The sequence below is a fragment of the Phaeodactylum tricornutum genome, chromosome 20 (assembly GCF_000150955.2).
Source record: "Phaeodactylum tricornutum CCAP 1055/1 chromosome 20, whole genome shotgun sequence".
Lineage (NCBI taxonomy): Eukaryota > Bacillariophyta > Bacillariophyceae > Surirellales > Neidiaceae > Phaeodactylum > Phaeodactylum tricornutum.
The window spans coordinates 417,164-433,611 of record NC_011688.1 but is presented as its reverse complement, the minus strand read 5'-3'; the positions used below and the strand labels follow the sequence as shown (position 1 = coordinate 433,611).

At 49.6% G+C, this 16,448-nt stretch overlaps 8 protein-coding genes across 8 annotated transcripts; 5 read left to right on the top strand and 3 right to left on the bottom strand.

The window, feature by feature from the left end:
- The first annotated feature begins 80 nt into the window (after positions 1 to 80).
- On the top strand, positions 81 to 955 carry PHATRDRAFT_49050 (predicted protein). Its single transcript, XM_002183710.1, has one exon. It carries the CDS (start codon positions 92 to 94, stop codon positions 782 to 784), a length of 693 nt encoding a protein of 230 aa, XP_002183746.1. The 5' UTR covers positions 81 to 91; the 3' UTR covers positions 785 to 955.
- PHATRDRAFT_22955 (predicted protein) lies at positions 952 to 2,550 on the bottom strand (the record flags this gene model as incomplete). The annotated part of the gene is made up of 4 exons (XM_002183571.1): positions 2,132 to 2,550; positions 1,842 to 1,996; positions 1,607 to 1,690; positions 952 to 1,494 (listed from the first exon to the last, which is right to left on the bottom strand). Exons 1-4 carry the CDS (start codon positions 2,283 to 2,285, stop codon positions 952 to 954), a joined length of 936 nt encoding a protein of 311 aa, XP_002183607.1. The 5' UTR covers positions 2,286 to 2,550.
- Positions 2,551 to 2,990: 440 nt separating this feature from the next.
- Positions 2,991 to 4,582, top strand: PHATRDRAFT_54992 (predicted protein; the record flags this gene model as incomplete). The annotated part of the gene is made up of 2 exons (XM_002183709.1): positions 2,991 to 3,738; positions 3,890 to 4,582. Coding segments are annotated over exons 1-2 (1,374 nt in total), but the record flags the coding sequence as incomplete, so codon positions are not given.
- A 456-nt stretch (positions 4,583 to 5,038) lies between these two features.
- TDH (l-threonine ammonia-lyase) lies at positions 5,039 to 7,100 on the top strand (the record flags this gene model as incomplete). Its single annotated transcript, XM_002183708.1, has 2 exons — positions 5,039 to 5,524; positions 5,628 to 7,100. Exons 1-2 carry the CDS (start codon positions 5,177 to 5,179, stop codon positions 7,098 to 7,100), a joined length of 1,821 nt encoding a protein of 606 aa, XP_002183744.1. The 5' UTR covers positions 5,039 to 5,176.
- Positions 7,101 to 7,150: 50 nt separating this feature from the next.
- PHATRDRAFT_49046 (predicted protein) lies at positions 7,151 to 8,691 on the bottom strand. Its single transcript, XM_002183570.1, has 2 exons — positions 8,462 to 8,691; positions 7,151 to 8,407 (listed from the first exon to the last, which is right to left on the bottom strand). Exons 1-2 carry the CDS (start codon positions 8,598 to 8,600, stop codon positions 7,182 to 7,184), a joined length of 1,365 nt encoding a protein of 454 aa, XP_002183606.1. The 5' UTR covers positions 8,601 to 8,691; the 3' UTR covers positions 7,151 to 7,181.
- A 3,519-nt stretch (positions 8,692 to 12,210) lies between these two features.
- On the top strand, positions 12,211 to 13,009 carry CREG1 (cellular repressor of e1a-stimulated gene-like protein; the record flags this gene model as incomplete). Its single annotated transcript, XM_002183707.1, has 2 exons — positions 12,211 to 12,555; positions 12,619 to 13,009. 2 exons carry the CDS (start codon positions 12,211 to 12,213, stop codon positions 12,880 to 12,882), a joined length of 609 nt encoding a protein of 202 aa, XP_002183743.1. The 3' UTR covers positions 12,883 to 13,009.
- Positions 13,010 to 13,112: 103 nt separating this feature from the next.
- On the bottom strand, positions 13,113 to 14,447 carry PHATRDRAFT_52498 (cell surface protein; the record flags this gene model as incomplete). Its single annotated transcript, XM_002183569.2, has 3 exons — positions 13,113 to 13,164; positions 13,297 to 14,199; positions 14,320 to 14,447. 3 exons carry the CDS (start codon positions 14,445 to 14,447, stop codon positions 13,113 to 13,115), a joined length of 1,083 nt encoding a protein of 360 aa, XP_002183605.1.
- Positions 14,448 to 14,807: 360 nt separating this feature from the next.
- ISIP2B (iron starvation induced protein) lies at positions 14,808 to 16,136 on the top strand. Its single transcript, XM_002183706.1, has 3 exons — positions 14,808 to 14,956; positions 15,059 to 15,744; positions 15,827 to 16,136. Exons 1-3 carry the CDS (start codon positions 14,851 to 14,853, stop codon positions 16,016 to 16,018), a joined length of 984 nt encoding a protein of 327 aa, XP_002183742.1. The 5' UTR covers positions 14,808 to 14,850; the 3' UTR covers positions 16,019 to 16,136.
- Positions 16,137 to 16,448: the final 312 nt, after the last annotated feature.

Below are 16,448 nucleotides of genomic sequence, written 5' to 3'. Positions count from 1 at the left end.
TGTCTGGAATGGGGGGGGGGGTTCCCCTTTGATGCAGTCAGAGTCACAGTCCATTGCATTGAGACCGCCGTACCGTACAACATTCGATATCATGGGGACGATGAAAGAACGGGAAATCGGTGGGGAACAACAAGCCGCAACTTTGGCGGACTTTATTCATTTTCACGGCATGCTGTGTGCACCGAGAACGGCCCAACGCTGCATCCAAGCCTTCCAAGGGGCGTCCGTTCTTTTCTTACCCCACACCTACACACGGCCTCTCGAACGTTTCGACTACAACAATAGTAACAGCCGTGCTATCCAATTCAATCCATTCCAGAAGCTTACACTGATTACCTACTATCTGTTGGTGTGGTGCAGTGGAACGGGATTGGCGTCGTGGTTTGGTCAAACGCAGTGTCTCGCAGCCGAAGAATTCGTCGATGAACCCGTCGTAACGGTACCACCCACCGACACGGCTTCACCGGAAACGGTAGACGCGTACCGCGATTGGAACGCACATCCCTGGATTGCTGCATACCTCACGCACTTTGCCGCATCCACGGCGCCGGATGATGGCCAGCCACCAGCACCGCTCCGGTGGAAACGCCGGTTCGAATTTCACTTTGGTGGATGCGCCCAACTGCACGTCGTCATGTGGCACATTCAACAGGGTCCCTTCTTGCATCTGGTGGAAGTGTACCGGTGTGACAATCCCATCCTCCGGCCCTTGTTGCATGGACTGCAAGCCGTGTGCAACCGTTGGCGGTGGCCGCGTACGCCCTCACGCGGCCCGCCGCAATAGTGTAGGGGTTCCTGTCGACCCAGTTATGGACCCCGCTCCTTTTGCGTCACTGTATTCCCATTCCATTCTCTGCTTCTCTCCCCTATTCTTTTTGCATTCAATACGTGTATACTATGTACTACCGTCCCGAACACTACTGCGCCAATTAGCCAACGTAACTTGTACTGTTATAAGATAATGTTGTCAATGAGGCGTACGTTGCCGATTTTGCACGCCAGGGATAGAACGGCTCCTTGTTTTAGATGTACGTGTTCGAGTGGTTGTAGCGTCGCCTTACAGTCCACTGCCACGTACTGTATTTCGGATACCAACGGTTCAGCCGCCAACGTGGCTCGTACGACGTGTACGAGGGCGTCCCGGTCGATACACGGGTTCTCTCGACCACCGTCGTCGTCATCGTTTTCGAGTTGCTGAAAGAGACTGCGTGCGTTGGTCAGGGCTTGGTAGACGACCGGCGCGGCCCGACGTTCGGATTCCGTCAGGTAGGCGTTGCGGGAGGAAAGGGCGAGACCGTCCGCGTCGCGGACCGTATCGAGGACGTGCACGGTCACGTCCAAATTGAGGTCCTCCGTGACGCGGCGTATCAGTACACACTGAGCGGCGTCCTTCTGACCAAAGTAGGCGTTGGTGGGTTGGACAATGTTGAAGAGTTTCGTGACAATGGTGGCCACGCCCCGGAAATGGCCCGGGCGGGATTGACCTTCGGCCGTCTGGTCAAAGCCCTACGGATTGTATAACGCGTGATTGTTATGGTATGTGTGAGTGAGTGTGTTTGTGAGCGTATACGAGAGTGTGAATTGTGAGGAGTGACGACCAAAACACTTTCCGCAAACTTGCCTGTGGGTCAATGTAGGTAGTGTGATGTTGACCGTACACCATGTCGGCATCGGGGGCCAAGACGTGATCCTGTCACCAAGATTGCGACAAGGGGTCAGTATATCGTACTATATCGCATGTGGCACGGGTACAGTAGTTGTTGTTGTCTCTGGCAAAGGGTTCGGGACGCTGGACCAAACCAATACACATACATACATACATTACGCACACCGGCACGTACCACTCCCAAGTCCGCCAGTACGCGGGAATCTTGTGCGAGTTGTCGAGGATAGCGTTCGAGATCTTCGTGCGGTCCAAACTGAGCGGGATTGACAAAGATAGACGCAACCACCACGTCATTGTCGCGTCGTGCTTGACGGACCAACGCCAAATGACCTATCTCGATCAACGAAAGTGTGAGTAAGTCAGTGTGTGACAGCAAAATTGCCACTTCCAACAACCCGTCAGCAATGCATATATATGCATGACTGGTAGCATTGGTCGCAATCGCCATTGTCTGCTGCTGCGCACCTTCGTGTAGGGCTCCCATGGTGGGTACCAAGCCAATGGTGGTATCGGGCCGCGACAAGCCCACGGCTCGTCGCCAGTCGCGGAAACTGGCAATCGTTCGGTGCAAGGCCAGCTTGCCGACGTGTCCCGAACGACTCGTTATTGCCGTCGCCATTGCCGTGTGCGAGTTTATATATATATATATGTGTGTGTGTGTGTGATATGTTGTGTCTCGGTCGATGGCTGGCTCTCTGTCTCGCTCGCTCCCGACAACCCCCTCCTCTTCCAACGATCACCGTGCGATCCGAGGGGCGTCCAACGTTGTTTCGGAAGATTCCCGAGAGAACTTTGGTACAATGAGGGTCTCTCTCTCTCTCTCTGGTACACCAAACTTCAATCACGTTGTCGTGGGTACTACTCACGTGTAACACGCAAATAGGCAGTCCAAAGCCAAGCCGCAAAAATGGTACGGATTGGATTGGCTTGACATGGTTCCGCGACGGAGGATGCGATGGATGGGATCCATGCACAGTCACTAATTTGTCTGTCCAACCATCCATTGTGTATTTCCTTCAGTCATTCGTTCGTTCGTCCGTCCCTCCTTTTAGGAATAGTAGGTGTCCGTCCGTCCGTCCCTCCTTTTAGGTTTACCGTATTGTTTGTTTTTGGAAACCCCGCGCTGGAATTGAGCGCGCTTGGGGCACGCCGGCCCCATCCAGTAGTGGTTTCCACAGCGCATTCCCCCCCCCCTCGCAACCGGCGTGTGTGCCAAATGACGATCTACCGGGTACGATAACCCCGTGGACTCGCGCTCGCTTTCCTTCGTGGCGCATTGACATTGATTGCGATTCGATTGACTGTTGCACATTCCACGGTATCTCACATCACGCATCAACTTTAGTATCAACACTGGTATCAACCACAAGCAATCAACACTGCCTCCTATCATGACTGCTGCTGTTGCCGAAGTCACGAACGTGTACCATCGTCCGGACGGGATCCGTTCCGCCTCCACGACGCGTTCCGATTCCCACGGCGACGCAACGGAGCACCAGCACGAGAACGTCGTGTACAGTCCGGAGCTCTTGTCCGTCTACTACGCTCGTCTCTTCCCGTACTCTCTGTTGCACACGTGGCTTTCCTACGGCACCCGCGACCCCACCGTCTTTGCGCACCGCGAGTTCTCCTTCACCATCGAGCCCGTGCCGGGCGAAGAAATCTACCTTCGCTACCAATCCTTCCGCAACGAGTCCGAACTCGCCGCCGCCGTCCGCCAACGCCGCCCCACCAAAATTGACATTGGCGCCGTCTTCTCCCACGCCCCCCGGGACCGCGCCGTCGTCCCCACCCTCCGACCCGTCCAACGCGAACTCGTCTTCGACATTGATTTGACCGACTACGACGACGTGCGCGCCTGTGGTTGTACCGGCGCACGCATTTGTCCCGTTTGTTGGGGATTCATGCGGACTGCCGTCGCCGTCATGGATACCGTGCTCCGTGACGATTTCGGTTTCGGGCACGTGGCCTGGGTGTATTCCGGACGACGGGGCATACACGCTTGGGTCTGTGATCCCGCCGCCCGGGAACTCACCGATGCCGCACGAGCCGCCGTGGCGAGTTATTGTGAAGTACGTATATGTGTATTTGTATATGAGTGTGTGTATATATGTATTGGTGTGTGTATGTGTTGATGTAATTGTGTATTGGTCTGTTCGTGTACAAATATATTGGTATCAATACTAGGCATCACCGACTCACTCCACGGCTCCATTTCGTCAGATCCAACTGGGTTCGGACCAGAACCAGCAGGTCGTCTTGACCCATCCGTTGCATCCCGCCATTCAGCGGGCGTTACAAGTTTTGGAGCCGTGGTTTGTGGAGCACGTGCTGCCGGCGCAAGGGCACGGCCTCTTGGCGACGCCCGCGGCCTGCGACGCCTTTCTCCAAACCATCCCCGACGCCGCCGCCACCGTACGCGCCCATTTGCAAACATCCTGGGCCACACGCACACACGCACCCGCCGAAAAGTGGCGGGAAGTCCGGACCCATTTCCAAATATTCTTGGAAAAATCCGCCACGGCCAAAGTGCGCAAGACCATGTCCTTGCCGGAACGGGAGCGACTCGAAACCTGGACCGCCGGTGTCGTCCTGCGGTACTCCTATCCCCGACTCGATATTAACGTTTCCAAAATGCGCAACCATTTGCTCAAATCGCCCTTTTGTGTACACCCCAAAACTGGACGCGTCTGTGTCCCCATTGCCGATTTCGAAACCTTTGATCCCTTTGCCGTACCCACCCTGCCCCAACTCGTTCGCGAACTCGACGAATACCATTCCACCAATGCTAGTACTAGTACTCCAACCTCCGACAGTACCACGCACCCACCGACAGCCGGACCGGATTGGCAAAAAACGTCACTCCGGGCCTACCTCGAACCCTTCCAACGCAATTTTCTCGAACCACTGGGTCGGGAAATCCGTCGCGACGAAAAACAAAAGGCGGAAGCCCACGCCGCTATCGTGGGCGAGTTTTAACCATTTACGTACACACACACACACACACACACACCCCTTTTTACATCCATTCGAGTAGAGGCAGTACGGACAGCGAGCTACAATACGTGTGCCGTCTGCAGTGTTCCATTCATCCATCCAATTCAGTAGGGTAAGCTTGGGCTATCCTGCCGGTCCTACCTAACTATGAACCGAATCTATCAACCTAGGCATTCGGGAGTCTCTACCAAGGGGGTCTGTCCTTCGCACGATAACATTGTGACAAAATCAACAACAAAATGTCACGCGGGGAACGAGACACGTACGCGATTTGTTGTCTGTCACTGTGTGAATGCGCGGACAACCCATGCCGCCATCCAATCGCCGATGGGACTTTTTTCCTATTGTTCTGTAGGACGCCCTTCATCAACCAAACCCCTTTTCGTCCCAACAGTGCATTACAACTATTTTGGTATCGCAAACCTTTGCTCTGGTTTCGCAATCGACGAAGAATTCTAGTGCGTCGCGTCCCATAGACTCTTATAACGTATCCTCCTTTCACGCTCCCCCCGTATGATATCCTCTAGTATTCGTCTCGTGACTCGCCAGGGAGGAGCAGCCCGTGGAGCCGTCACTGGACCTCCCCGGCTCTTGGCGTGTCGCATGATTCCCATGGCATCCCAGTCGACGACAGCCGAACAAGTCGAAGACGAACCGGCGATAAAGTACGCCTTGAATCCCCAAGGCGAGGTCGTCAAGGATGCGGAACTGATTGACTTTCCAGGAAGCAGCCCGGGCCAGAAACCCATTCTCCTCAACGCCAAGGAACACGTGGTAGGATACCTGAGCAAGATTTTGAACGCACGGGTGTACGATGTGGCTATTGAATCCGAACTACAACACGCCAAGAATCTCAGCGCGGTACGTACGCCGTGTCGAAGTGATCGATGATTGATTCCTAGTCTTCTGGAAAACGTTGGTCCGGAAGGCGAGACACTCACTGATATCCTTTCGTACGAATTAGCATTTGAAAAATACCGTTCTACTCAAACGTGAAGATACGCAACCGGTATTTTCGTTCAAAATTCGTGGCGCCTACAACAAAATGTCGCACTTGAGTCGAGACTTGTTGGACAAGGGCGTGGTGTGTTGTTCCGCCGGCAACCACGCCCAAGGTGTCGCGCTGTCGGCGAAAATGTTGGGTTGTCGGGCCGTCATTGTCATGCCGCTGGCGACACCAGCGATCAAAGTCAACGCGGTCCGGATACACGGCGGGCCCAGTGTCGAAGTACGGCTTTTTGGTAACAATTACGACGAAGCCGCCACGGAAGCCAAGCGGCTGCAGCTCGAAGACGGCATGACCTTTGTGCATCCGTTCGACGATCCACTAGTTATTGCTGGACAAGGCACGATCGGTATGGAAATTCTGAAAGAATGCGTCTCTCGACCATTGGATGCAATCTTTGTTTGCTGTGGCGGTGGTGGTATGCTGGCCGGCATTGCGGCCTACGTGAAACGTGTCCGACCAACGGTCAAGGTGATTGGCGTCGAAGCCGCCGACGCGGCTGGCATGACGGCGTCGCTGCGGGAAGGCAAACTGGTGACGTTGGACTCCGTCGGTCTCTTTGCTGACGGCGCGGCGGTCCGGCGTGTCGGTGACGAAACCTTTCGTGTTTGTAAAACACTGGTCGACGACATGATCACAGTTGACACGGACGAAATATGCAACGCCATTAAATTAACGTACAACGATGCTCGCGTCGTTTTGGAGCCGGCGGGGGCCCTGGCGGTCGCTGGGATGCGCAAATACGTACACACCAACGAACTATCCGGACAGACTCTAGTGGCTATAACCTCCGGTGCCAACATGGATTTCGATCGTTTGCGCTTTGTGGCGGAACGTGCCGATGGATCCGAGCGCACACTAGCCGTTACCATCCCGGAGAAACCCGGCTCGTTCCGCCAGCTTTATAGTCTTATTTGGCCACGCAATGTAACGGAATTCTCCTACCGTTTTGAGACGGACGGGGATGCACACGTACTGATTTCGTTCCAGCCCGTAATGAATATTGAAAACGACTTTGAAGGTATTATGCACGAACTCGGCGAGAACGGATTTGACTGCTTGGATTTGAGTCACAACGAACTTGCCAAAGTGCACGTTCGACACTTAGCCGGCGGTCGGTCAATTGTTAACAATGAACGAGTCTTTCGGTTTGACTTTCCAGAGTCCCCCGGGGCACTTCAACGCTTCCTGTTGAGTTTGGACATGGGATGGAACGTCAGCCTTTTCCATTACCGAAACCACGGCGACGATTTTGGACGAGTTTTGGTTGGCATTCAAGTCACCGAGTCAGACGACAAGAAACTGAAGTCATTCCTTGGCAATCTCGGATATCGATACGAAGAAGAAACGAACAACCCTGTCTACCGGGCTTTCTTGTGTCAAACTAATGGAAAGGGTTTGAACGATTTGTCAAACAACAGCAGCAAATAGAACGGTGATTTTAAACTTTCCTAGCAAAACATATACACTGCGTTTTGTACCGTAGAAAAACCTTCGTTTGAATACTTGCTTTCATCTTTCAATATACTCACTGTCAGTGCCGTACTTTTGCAACAAATACTCACCAATGGCTTGCATCGACTCGATATTACCAGATGTCCTATTTTTGAATTGAACGGCCTCGGCATCCGAAAAAACTTGTGGCCTTGGTCTCATGAAAAAAGGAGCACTCAAACGAGAATTTTCTCCGCGTACCGACACTACTCTGTGAATACAAGACGAGATCTCTCCCTTGCTGATCAACTCAAGCCACTTCCCGGTCATTACAATCACGTAGCGACTGTGCCATCGTTTATCGTCTGTGGGTCTATGCTCTCCGTTTTCGTGCTCCCATAGAGATTTAGCTGTTTGCTCGGGTCGAATCCAAGTTTGACTAGTCGGATTGAAAATTTCCAGTCCAGCCGTCGCCGACACTGGAATGGGAGTCGCGAGCGTCCAATCGCAATGGGATCGGAGGGATTCGCTCCATTCTTCCTCTTCCAGGACCGGTACGTACTTAGCCAAACGATGGAAAGTCCCGCTGAAAGGCTTGCCTGGGTCGTCTAGCATTTTTGTAAGCAAATTGGACGCCTGCTTGGGATCGCCCTTATTTGCAACGTGCTCTGATTCCGTGGATGATCCAGCGTAGGATACCGACGCAAATGCCTTGGCCAGCAGCGAAAAAAGCTGATATACCCGTCCAGCTTGCTCGGCGGATTGCTTTCCAACGCTGTCCGCCAAGTAGGGAATACTGTTGTCTATCAGGGAAATTTGAACGAATTTGTACCCACTGTTTTGGTGCAATTCAGTCGTGTCCTCGCGAGTAAGTGTTTGATGGCGTAATTCGAGTTGCGTAGCTCCTGTCACTGCCGTATCTTTGTGCCGTGGCCTCGCAAAAATTTCGTCAATGCCATCCCACATTCCTTCGACAACTGACAGTTCCGGATCCTCCAATTTAACAATGCAGTATCCACCCGCGTTCTGTACCGTGCTAACAAAATCTCGGCGTTTAGCCCGCATTGTGGCCGATGTCGCCGCCGCAAAGGCCATGTGTAAGAGATCAAGAAATCCAATTAAAGGAACATTTTCTCCATCTTCGAGCGACTCTTGCGGCTCAATCGGAAATTCATCAGCCTCTTCCAACCGGCGATCAATAAGATCATTGTACCATTCGAGAGGAGTACCAGGAGCAGTTCCGCTGCTAGAGACGTGCTCGTTCGTTACCCAAGAAACTTGGTCTATGGAGGTTGACTTTTCCCCTAAAATACTCCAGGAGCCAACAGATTGAGTGCAAATACGCGATTGAGACTTACAGTCGCGGTTGAAGCAGGCAATGGCTCGGTTTTGACAACGGGTCGAGTACGTTGCCAACCAGGCGTTGCTTTCCAACAGCAGAGCTACGTGAAGTATTACCCCCCGCCAGCTAGTTTTCCAGCCATGCAAAGCTGTCATTTGCTATCTTCTACTCCTAGCTACAACACCTGGCGAGAAAGAGTGGAGGCATGTACTAGCAGTTACATTCCGTTCACACACGTTCGGTCGTTTGCACAGGTCTAAAGTCGTTCACAGTCACCTCGCTGGGCTGCAGTTTTCCGAAAAGTGTTCATTGTTTTCACTCCCTTACACACTCGGAGAGCATATCTGCGAATTCCAACTTGAAAATATGTAAATTTTAAATTATTTTTCAAAAGAGAAAATCCACAAATCCTGAAAATTACACGACCTACTTAGGAAAAAATGAATATGTTCTAACAGTTACTGACAATGATAGAAAATATTTGAGAAAATTCGGTATTTGGGATGAGCAGGGGTGAAATTTTCGCTATTTGGGAAAAATCACACTGTTTCTAAGTGCTTTTATTCTCGCGGGAAATACTTTCTAAGTAATATTTTTAGTTATGAACAACCCCATATACGATGTATAGCCATTAAGACTCAATTCGGCAGTTCCCTCCATAAAATATTTTACTCTCCACCCAGCAGCCCGCTCTTTCTTTGTCACGACGCGAAGTACTTGTTGCCGCTGAGGTAGCGGCAACAAAAAGGAGAAAGTGTAGAAAGCAACGCAAGACGAAGTACGAATTCATCCTGTCACAAAGGGGGCTTGTTGGGCTCAGCTTTTACTCGCAAGCCGCCGAAGAGATTTCGGACAACGAAGAATCCCACGAGCCGTTATTCTCGGGCAAAGCTGCGGCAGAGCAAGTAATCGGTCCGGCACAGTGCATTCTAGAGAAAAAAGATATTCCCATGTCCGGGCACGTTGCCAACCCGTCAGCGAGAAGAAGACATCCGTAACGATTTTGAAAAGGCCATTGAGACCTTTCAAATAGCGCTGGTATTTAGCTGGGAGGATGGAGACAGGCAACACCTGGCAGCAACATTGACTACATGGAGAAACGTTACAAGGAGGCTCTCTCTGTCTCTTTAGAAGCGCTGAACATTCGAAGGACTTCACTGGGAGCAGAAAATTTGGATGTCGCCGCGACTGTGTATAACACTGGACAAACGTTTCAGCAACTGAAGGAAATGGATACTGCAATCTACTACTACAATGACTTTGTACGGATTGCCGTTCCCAAATTAGGTCGAGAGCAGCCTCAAGTAAGCAGTCAACAATGTGTGGTCATCAGCCTGCAATAAAGTGGAATCCCAATGATGTCCAGTTTTGTAGACAGACTGCCATGATCCTTGTACCCTTGTGACGCCAATCTTTTGCTCTGCCAAGACTTGCCGGATAGATTTGTGTCTTGGCCTACTGCCAATGTGGCCATTGGTATTCCGGTGCGCAACAACCGTTTCATCGGCTGCTTTTCAGTAAACTGTTTCAACACATCATACCCAAAGATACTGTACATTGACCAAGCTTTGGTTGTTGCCCCACACTTGCACAGGGATTGTTTCCCGGGTAGGGCATGGGGGGATGCAACTGGTCTTTTTGATCAGTGATGGTTGGATAGAACAGAATAGTAGGGACACGTTGCGACGGTTAATTTGACGACCAAATGCTCCAGAGTGATTGGGGTCCAGAGTGATGGGGACATACAACGCACCTGCAATGTACTTTAGCAGCAAGTAGTTTTCTATACTGCGTTTGTCTGTCCAAGACAGCAAGGTCAACAATTGCAGGACCAAAATACAGTCTTGTTCAGCGGAATCTACTTTGGGTTCAGGCCTCTTCCAGAAACTCTAACAGACAATCTAAAGATTTATTATAGACTTTGTACCTTTTTATAACAATGGTCAACTAATATTAAAGCTGTACAAATATCCTAGATTTTACTCCTTTATTTTGCACACATTTGAGCCTCAAATTTCGCGTATTTCATGGCCTTCTTTCTATGATTCCAATAACGTACCTCAGTGCTGGGTTTGGGGCAAGTATGTTGTGTATGCCCTGCTAGTCCACATGCTTGACATAGTTTTGGTCTATCCGACATAGATTCGTATCGCTTTTTTTGGGCCTTCCTCCTCTAACTTTGTGTTCTGGTGGTAGAATCTCTTCTACTTTCAGTTCCAGACTTTCAGAAAGCCATGCACTATTATGCGTCTCAAGTATAAAGGTACCGTCTGGATCAACGTTTTTGAGGTGTTTAAAGTAGGAACTCAGCAAGAAATATTGCCCAATATGTACTTTGACACCATCTTGCCACTTTGCCGTAACAACATTGTATGCCTGACTTGCTTTCAGTTGTATTCCAGCAGACTTTCGTGCTATGTCCCGGACTTGCTGTGTGGCGCCAGTCCGCTGTTTTTTGTTTGGAATATGTGCAGCAAGAGCAGGAGAAACACTTTCTAGAAGCAAACATTTGTATTGCCGCTTCCTTGCGCATTCATTGTCAGAGCAGGTATGTCCACTATGAAAGGAGTTGATTATCCATTCACCTGTGAAGCATCCATCCTGGCTCTTCATGGGCGTTGCATATATGTGGCACTGGCACACTGACTCGGCACCTCTCCACTTTGTTGCAGGTGCCAAAAAGCAGTTGGCCCTAAAGCACTTTCTGGCTTTGTTTTCTAAAACCCGGTATTTCTTATCAAGTGCATGGTTGTGACAAAACCATGCAGCATGAAAAGTATTGAATGATGGGAAGATCTCTTTAATTGCTAGCTTCATAGTAGTTGTGTTGCTGACTTTCGTTCGTAGGAAAATTAGTAATCATTTGCATTGGTCAATGCCGTCTCCAAGTCCTCACCATTGGAGGCAACTGACTGTGAATGTGAAGGGATAACCACATGAAAACAATCCTTGTGACCTAACATAGGATATGGGGTTGTTCTTAACTAGAAATACTACTTAGAAAGTATTTCCCGCGAGAAGAAAAACACTTAGAAACAGTGTGATTTTTCCCAAATAGCGAAAATTTCACCCCTGCTCATCCCAAATACCGAATTTTCTCAAAATATTTGGAATTCCAGTTAACCGGATTTTGATGTTTTGTGGCCTCGATCGAGGCCGGATTGACGAATTTCCTTTTTCCCAGATTATGTAATTTCCTCGTCTGCTCCCAATTTGTGGATTTTCTCTTTTCAAATTGACTGCGAATGTGCTCGTTCGGCTGATGCGACGAAACGTCTTTACAGTTACTTCAATTAATGTTTCATCCTATTTCGAGAAACGATCTGATGTCCGGCTATTGAATAGAACTACTGTACTATATCGGACTTTGCAACCTGTCGACGAATAGCTAATATATAGAATGCTTTACTCACGACAAAGGAAATTCGGTGTCACGAAACAATAATTCGTATGTTGGCGCATGCTGAACACGCTCCTGGTCCGTGTTCATGATATTTGTGCCGATTCGCAAAACACTTTGCGCTGCATCTTTGTGCTCTCCGTCGATGGTCCACGTCAACCTCCGTACCGATCTCGTACGAACAGATACCTCCCTTGTTCTACGAAACATGTAAAGCCGTCCAAAGCGAGTGATGAATGCGAAGCTTGTAAACTGTATTAATTTTTAGGACCACTGAAATGACATAAAGTTTCAAATTTCCACGGTACACAGCACCTCGTCAACATTCTGTCATGTTTCGTTTCTCTGCCGTGATCCTATACGCAATGTTAACGCTGTCTGGCGCTTACCCCTCCCTGCGCCATCCTTTCGAGCTTGAAAAACAATCTGATGAATGCCCGTGTGAACCTTTACAACGCCCTGATCGTTTCAACAAAGAGGAGCTAGCTCGCTGGATGGTTCACTCGATGGATTGGGGCGTTTTGACAACGATTAGTACGCGCTTGCCTGATGGACAACCCTTTGGAAATGTTTACAGTTTTGTGGACGGTCCTTGCGGAAAGGGCATGGGCACTCCCTACTTTTACGGAACCTACATGGATCAGTCTTTCCACGACAGCAAACAGAACGACAAAGTGTCTTTCACTTTAACGGAAGCCTCGCTTCCTTCGGTCTGTCACGCGGGGGCGTCGAAAGATTGTTCAATTTCGCATGCCAACGCGGGCGATCCTGAGAGTCCTGTCTGTGCGCGCTTAACACTCTCTGGCAAGCTCGTGGAAGTGAATCCTGATTCCGAAGAATACACCCGCGCTCAGGCCGCGTTTTTCCAACGTCATCCCCAAATGGCTACCTGGCCATCCGAGCACAATTGGATCATTGCTAAGTTGGAGATTGAGGATCTCTGGCTCATCAACTTCTACGGTGGGGCCGCCATCCTTTCTATCGAAGAGTATTTCAGCGCTAAGCTTTCTCCTGATATGCAGTTGGAACGTCTTTAGAGGGAAAGTTGCCTTTTCAAATTTCCGAAGCTCAGTAGGCAGCATATATCTTAAGGTTACAAATTTGATGTAAAAAATATGCTCTGACAGTAATTGTAAGTAGTCCTCATAGATTTGCCATTTATGCTCTCCATTGCTCGGATCGTAATTAGCATAGAGACAAACTATTGATTCATAGGATTTTTTTTCCTCATGAAGCATATTGGAGACACTCATAAGATTGATCCATATTAAGCGTCATTGAAACCCATAGAAGCTCTCGCCTTTTCCACATCAACTGTTCTGATTAACGTCACGTATCAGATCTAGAAATAGCGAATACATCAAGACCAATGATCACACCTACTTTTGGATCTGTGGCAGCAGAGCTTTCATGAATGTTTATAATCTCACTTCTCAATGAGTTTTTCTTACACCATTGGTATGTTCGACGCTGCACTGTCTTTCTCCACTTCCTCCTTTGTCACCGGCCCGGTAGCTTCTCGTTTATCTTGATTACGTCGGCGCAATTTCCTGAACAGAACGACGTTGGCCAAGACCGATAAGACCGCCAACACTGTTAATGCAACAAACGCGGGTTTCCTAATTCCCATGCCTGAAGACGACGATGACGACAAATTTTCGTTTGTGCTTCCAGTGATCGTGTCTTGGGGAGCACTATGAGGTGAGAAGTCCTCGTATGGATTTGAAGGTGGCGTAGGAGGATTGCCAAGTGTCGGAGTCGGTGCCGGAGCGTCTTGATCTACACCACCCGCTTGGGTGAGCTGCACATCAGCCGGTGCACACAGTCGACAATCCAAACCTTGCGCCACAGTTTCCGCAGGAGATAGAAACGTTGAATCCTCTTGACACGAGTCAGCATCGACCGCGCATATCGATCCCAATGGGTGCGAACATGCCCCCGTGCGCACTTCGTGACAGAAGCATTCTTCAGATCGCCGCGTCGACAAAATATCTGGAGGTAGCCAGGACTGGCCAGCTTCGCACATATAAGAGTGCATAACACAGCGAGTCGTCGAGGCATCTATAACACAAGCTCCGTACTTCGTTTCTTCGAACTCGAGAACGATGTCAGAATACGGATGTTCACCCAGGCCATGGCACATGCAAGTTTTTCCATCATTGTAGAATCGGGCTAGGTCACTGAACCCTTCCCCAGAGGGGCAGGCTGCGGCCTCCGCCCGGCACACCGAAAGATGACCATGAGACGGAAAGCAAGCGCCCACATGCGCATCTTGGCAGCCACAAACGATGCGGCCCTGAACATCGTCCAACTGCCAAGGAGCTTGCCAGAGCTCAGCATCATCGCAGTAGGTACTGTTGCGTGCACACCTTATATAAAAAATTGTGCACAAAAAAATCAAGCATAAATTGAGCGAATATCACTTTAGGAAGCAGCGCTTTTCTTGATGATGTGCAAATACCTGATCCTCTTACCTATACTGCCCCGTTGGTTCATTCATGCACGCTCCAAACTTGACAACTTCTGCAGAAGCATAGTACGCACCATAGCTAGGTAGCAGTACAAAGGCGAAAAAAGCCATGCTTGTTGCTGGAGGAATCATGGTGTTGGCTTGATGGAATGAAGATGTACCAAAGGAAACTGACTGACAGTGAGTTCTAATATTCTCCTCGCAAATCCTTGACTGTGAGCCAGGGCACAAACCAAACTAGTTCGAGTCCTTCTTGAAGGTGAATTCTCTGTCACCACATACTATATGTTCTTTCTTTCGTCACTAACTACCAGCACATTGAAAAAGGGGGCTTGCTAATGGATCGACGCAGCATTTGGTTTTGTTAGCTGAGATTGTGGGAGCGTGGCTGGCACACGATGTCGCACGAGAAGACACGCGCCTCATTTTTTCTAGAAAGTAATATCGAGCTGGTGAAGAACCATCACCCGGGGTTCTTATCACATCCAAATTTGCTCACATATCTTCTTGCGTTCGATTTGTAATACTGCCCATCATGAAGATCCTTCTGCTTAACTTTTTTACTGCCGCTGTTGCTGCGCAGCAGATGGAGATTGCTCGCTTCGGGGGTTGCTTGAACGAAACCCAGGTAGCATTGGAAGGTAAGTTATCGGGATTAAACCATTCGTTTGTACCTGACTGTGAGTCCAACATTTTGTGGCTAAACGGAATCGTGTGTGGTGATTTCGAAACTTCCCTTACAGCCGCCGGTACTTCCGATGGTGTTTCGCCCTTCAGTTGCCACATGGAATCAGCTCACTGTGGCGAAGGTGAACGCTGGTTGACTCCCATGGATGTCGAGTCTGAAGGGTTTGGTCCCTGTGGTTGTGATGAGGACTACGACACGAACGCGTACATTGGTACCTGCTACGACCTCAGTGGCAGTCATCAGGTGGTTTGCGCCTACGACGGCAGTCAATGCCCAGAAAACTGGATGGATTTGGGACAGCGCTTCAACAATGATCATGAAATAGATGAAAGTTGTAACGATGAAAGCAACGCTTCCGATAACGAGGAATCTTCCTGTGGAAAGCGTTGTTTATGCAACTACCATTACACATCACGTGACGGCCCTGTTGACGCCGGTACTTCGACTTACGGTATTTGTTATAACAGTGAAAGTAGAACATACGAATGCGCCGTGGCCAACCATTCCTGCGCAGAAGGGGAAGAGTTTTTTGGTCCTCATGAAGGCATCGACCAGTACGGCGCGATCTGTAACTGTGATGATACAGCCGTCGGCGCTTGCATGGAAGGCGGCTCAACCTTTTCGCACTGTGCCGTGTTCGAAGACAGCTGCGGAGCCGGACAGTCCTTCACAACAGCCCGACAGCTTTCCTCGATGTCAGATATGCCAAGCTGCCGTCTCTGTTCCAATACATGGGAAGGGGTAAGGTTTATGTTTCGTTATCTCTGCACGACTATTGCCTATTCTACATAAACATTTCTGACACGAAATTGGGCAACTACAGGAAACGCCAGCTCCCATGGCAGCGCCTGTCAGTTCTCCTGTTTCTGCTCCCGTCAATAATCCGGTTAGTATGCCAGTCAGCTCTCCTACCAATAGCGTTACAGCGGAGGATGGAGGCTCAGGAGCATTCGTTCAGGGCTCGACCGTTCTCATGAGCGCACTACTCTATACGGTCCTTTCCTTCGCCTTGTAAAAGTGACTGTCATAGAAATTCTTAAACCGGAAAGAACTACCTTTGCCATGTCTAGGTTATTTTGCGGTCAGAACAGAGCCACGTATTAAATTAAAGAAACAGGATTCTTTGCAGCATCAGTATCCAATTCCAGATGTGATTTCGTCATACCAGTAAGGCGCCTTGTTTTCTTTTGTCTTGCATCGCTTTGTCGTCGTCTTCGACGGTAGGGTCATCGTAGACTTTTGGCTGTCGGTACTTACCTTTCAGTTGCGTATAGTTGTGCAGCTGTTTGGGTACCTAACAATCAATAGACCGCGTTAACGATTCCTGTCTATATTAGATTCGTGGTATGTCGGGTTATTTCTATTGCCAGTTTGCGAGCACAATGAATAAAAAATCAGTATGGGGATCCTTTCTCGGTGCTTCACAGTAGCCGAAGCTGATTGAC

Bases quoted from the DNA above. Each gene is read 5' to 3' on its own strand.
- PHATRDRAFT_49050 (XM_002183710.1), top strand. From the start codon at position 92: ATGGGGACGATGAAAGAACGGGAAATCGGTGGGGAACAACAAGCCGCA.
- ISIP2B (XM_002183706.1), top strand. From the start codon at position 14,851: ATGAAGATCCTTCTGCTTAACTTTTTTACTGCCGCTGTTGCTGCGCAG. The intron at 14,957-15,058 runs GTAAGTTATCGG...CTTCCCTTACAG, and splicing joins AACCCAGGTAGCATTGGAAG to CCGCCGGTACTTCCGATGGT. The intron at 15,745-15,826 runs GTAAGGTTTATG...GGGCAACTACAG, and splicing joins GTTCCAATACATGGGAAGGG to GAAACGCCAGCTCCCATGGC.
- PHATRDRAFT_49046 (XM_002183570.1), bottom strand. From the start codon at position 8,600: ATGACAGCTTTGCATGGCTGGAAAACTAGCTGGCGGGGGGTAATACTT. The intron at 8,408-8,461 runs GTAAGTCTCAAT...GGAGTATTTTAG, and splicing joins TGCCTGCTTCAACCGCGACT to GGGAAAAGTCAACCTCCATA.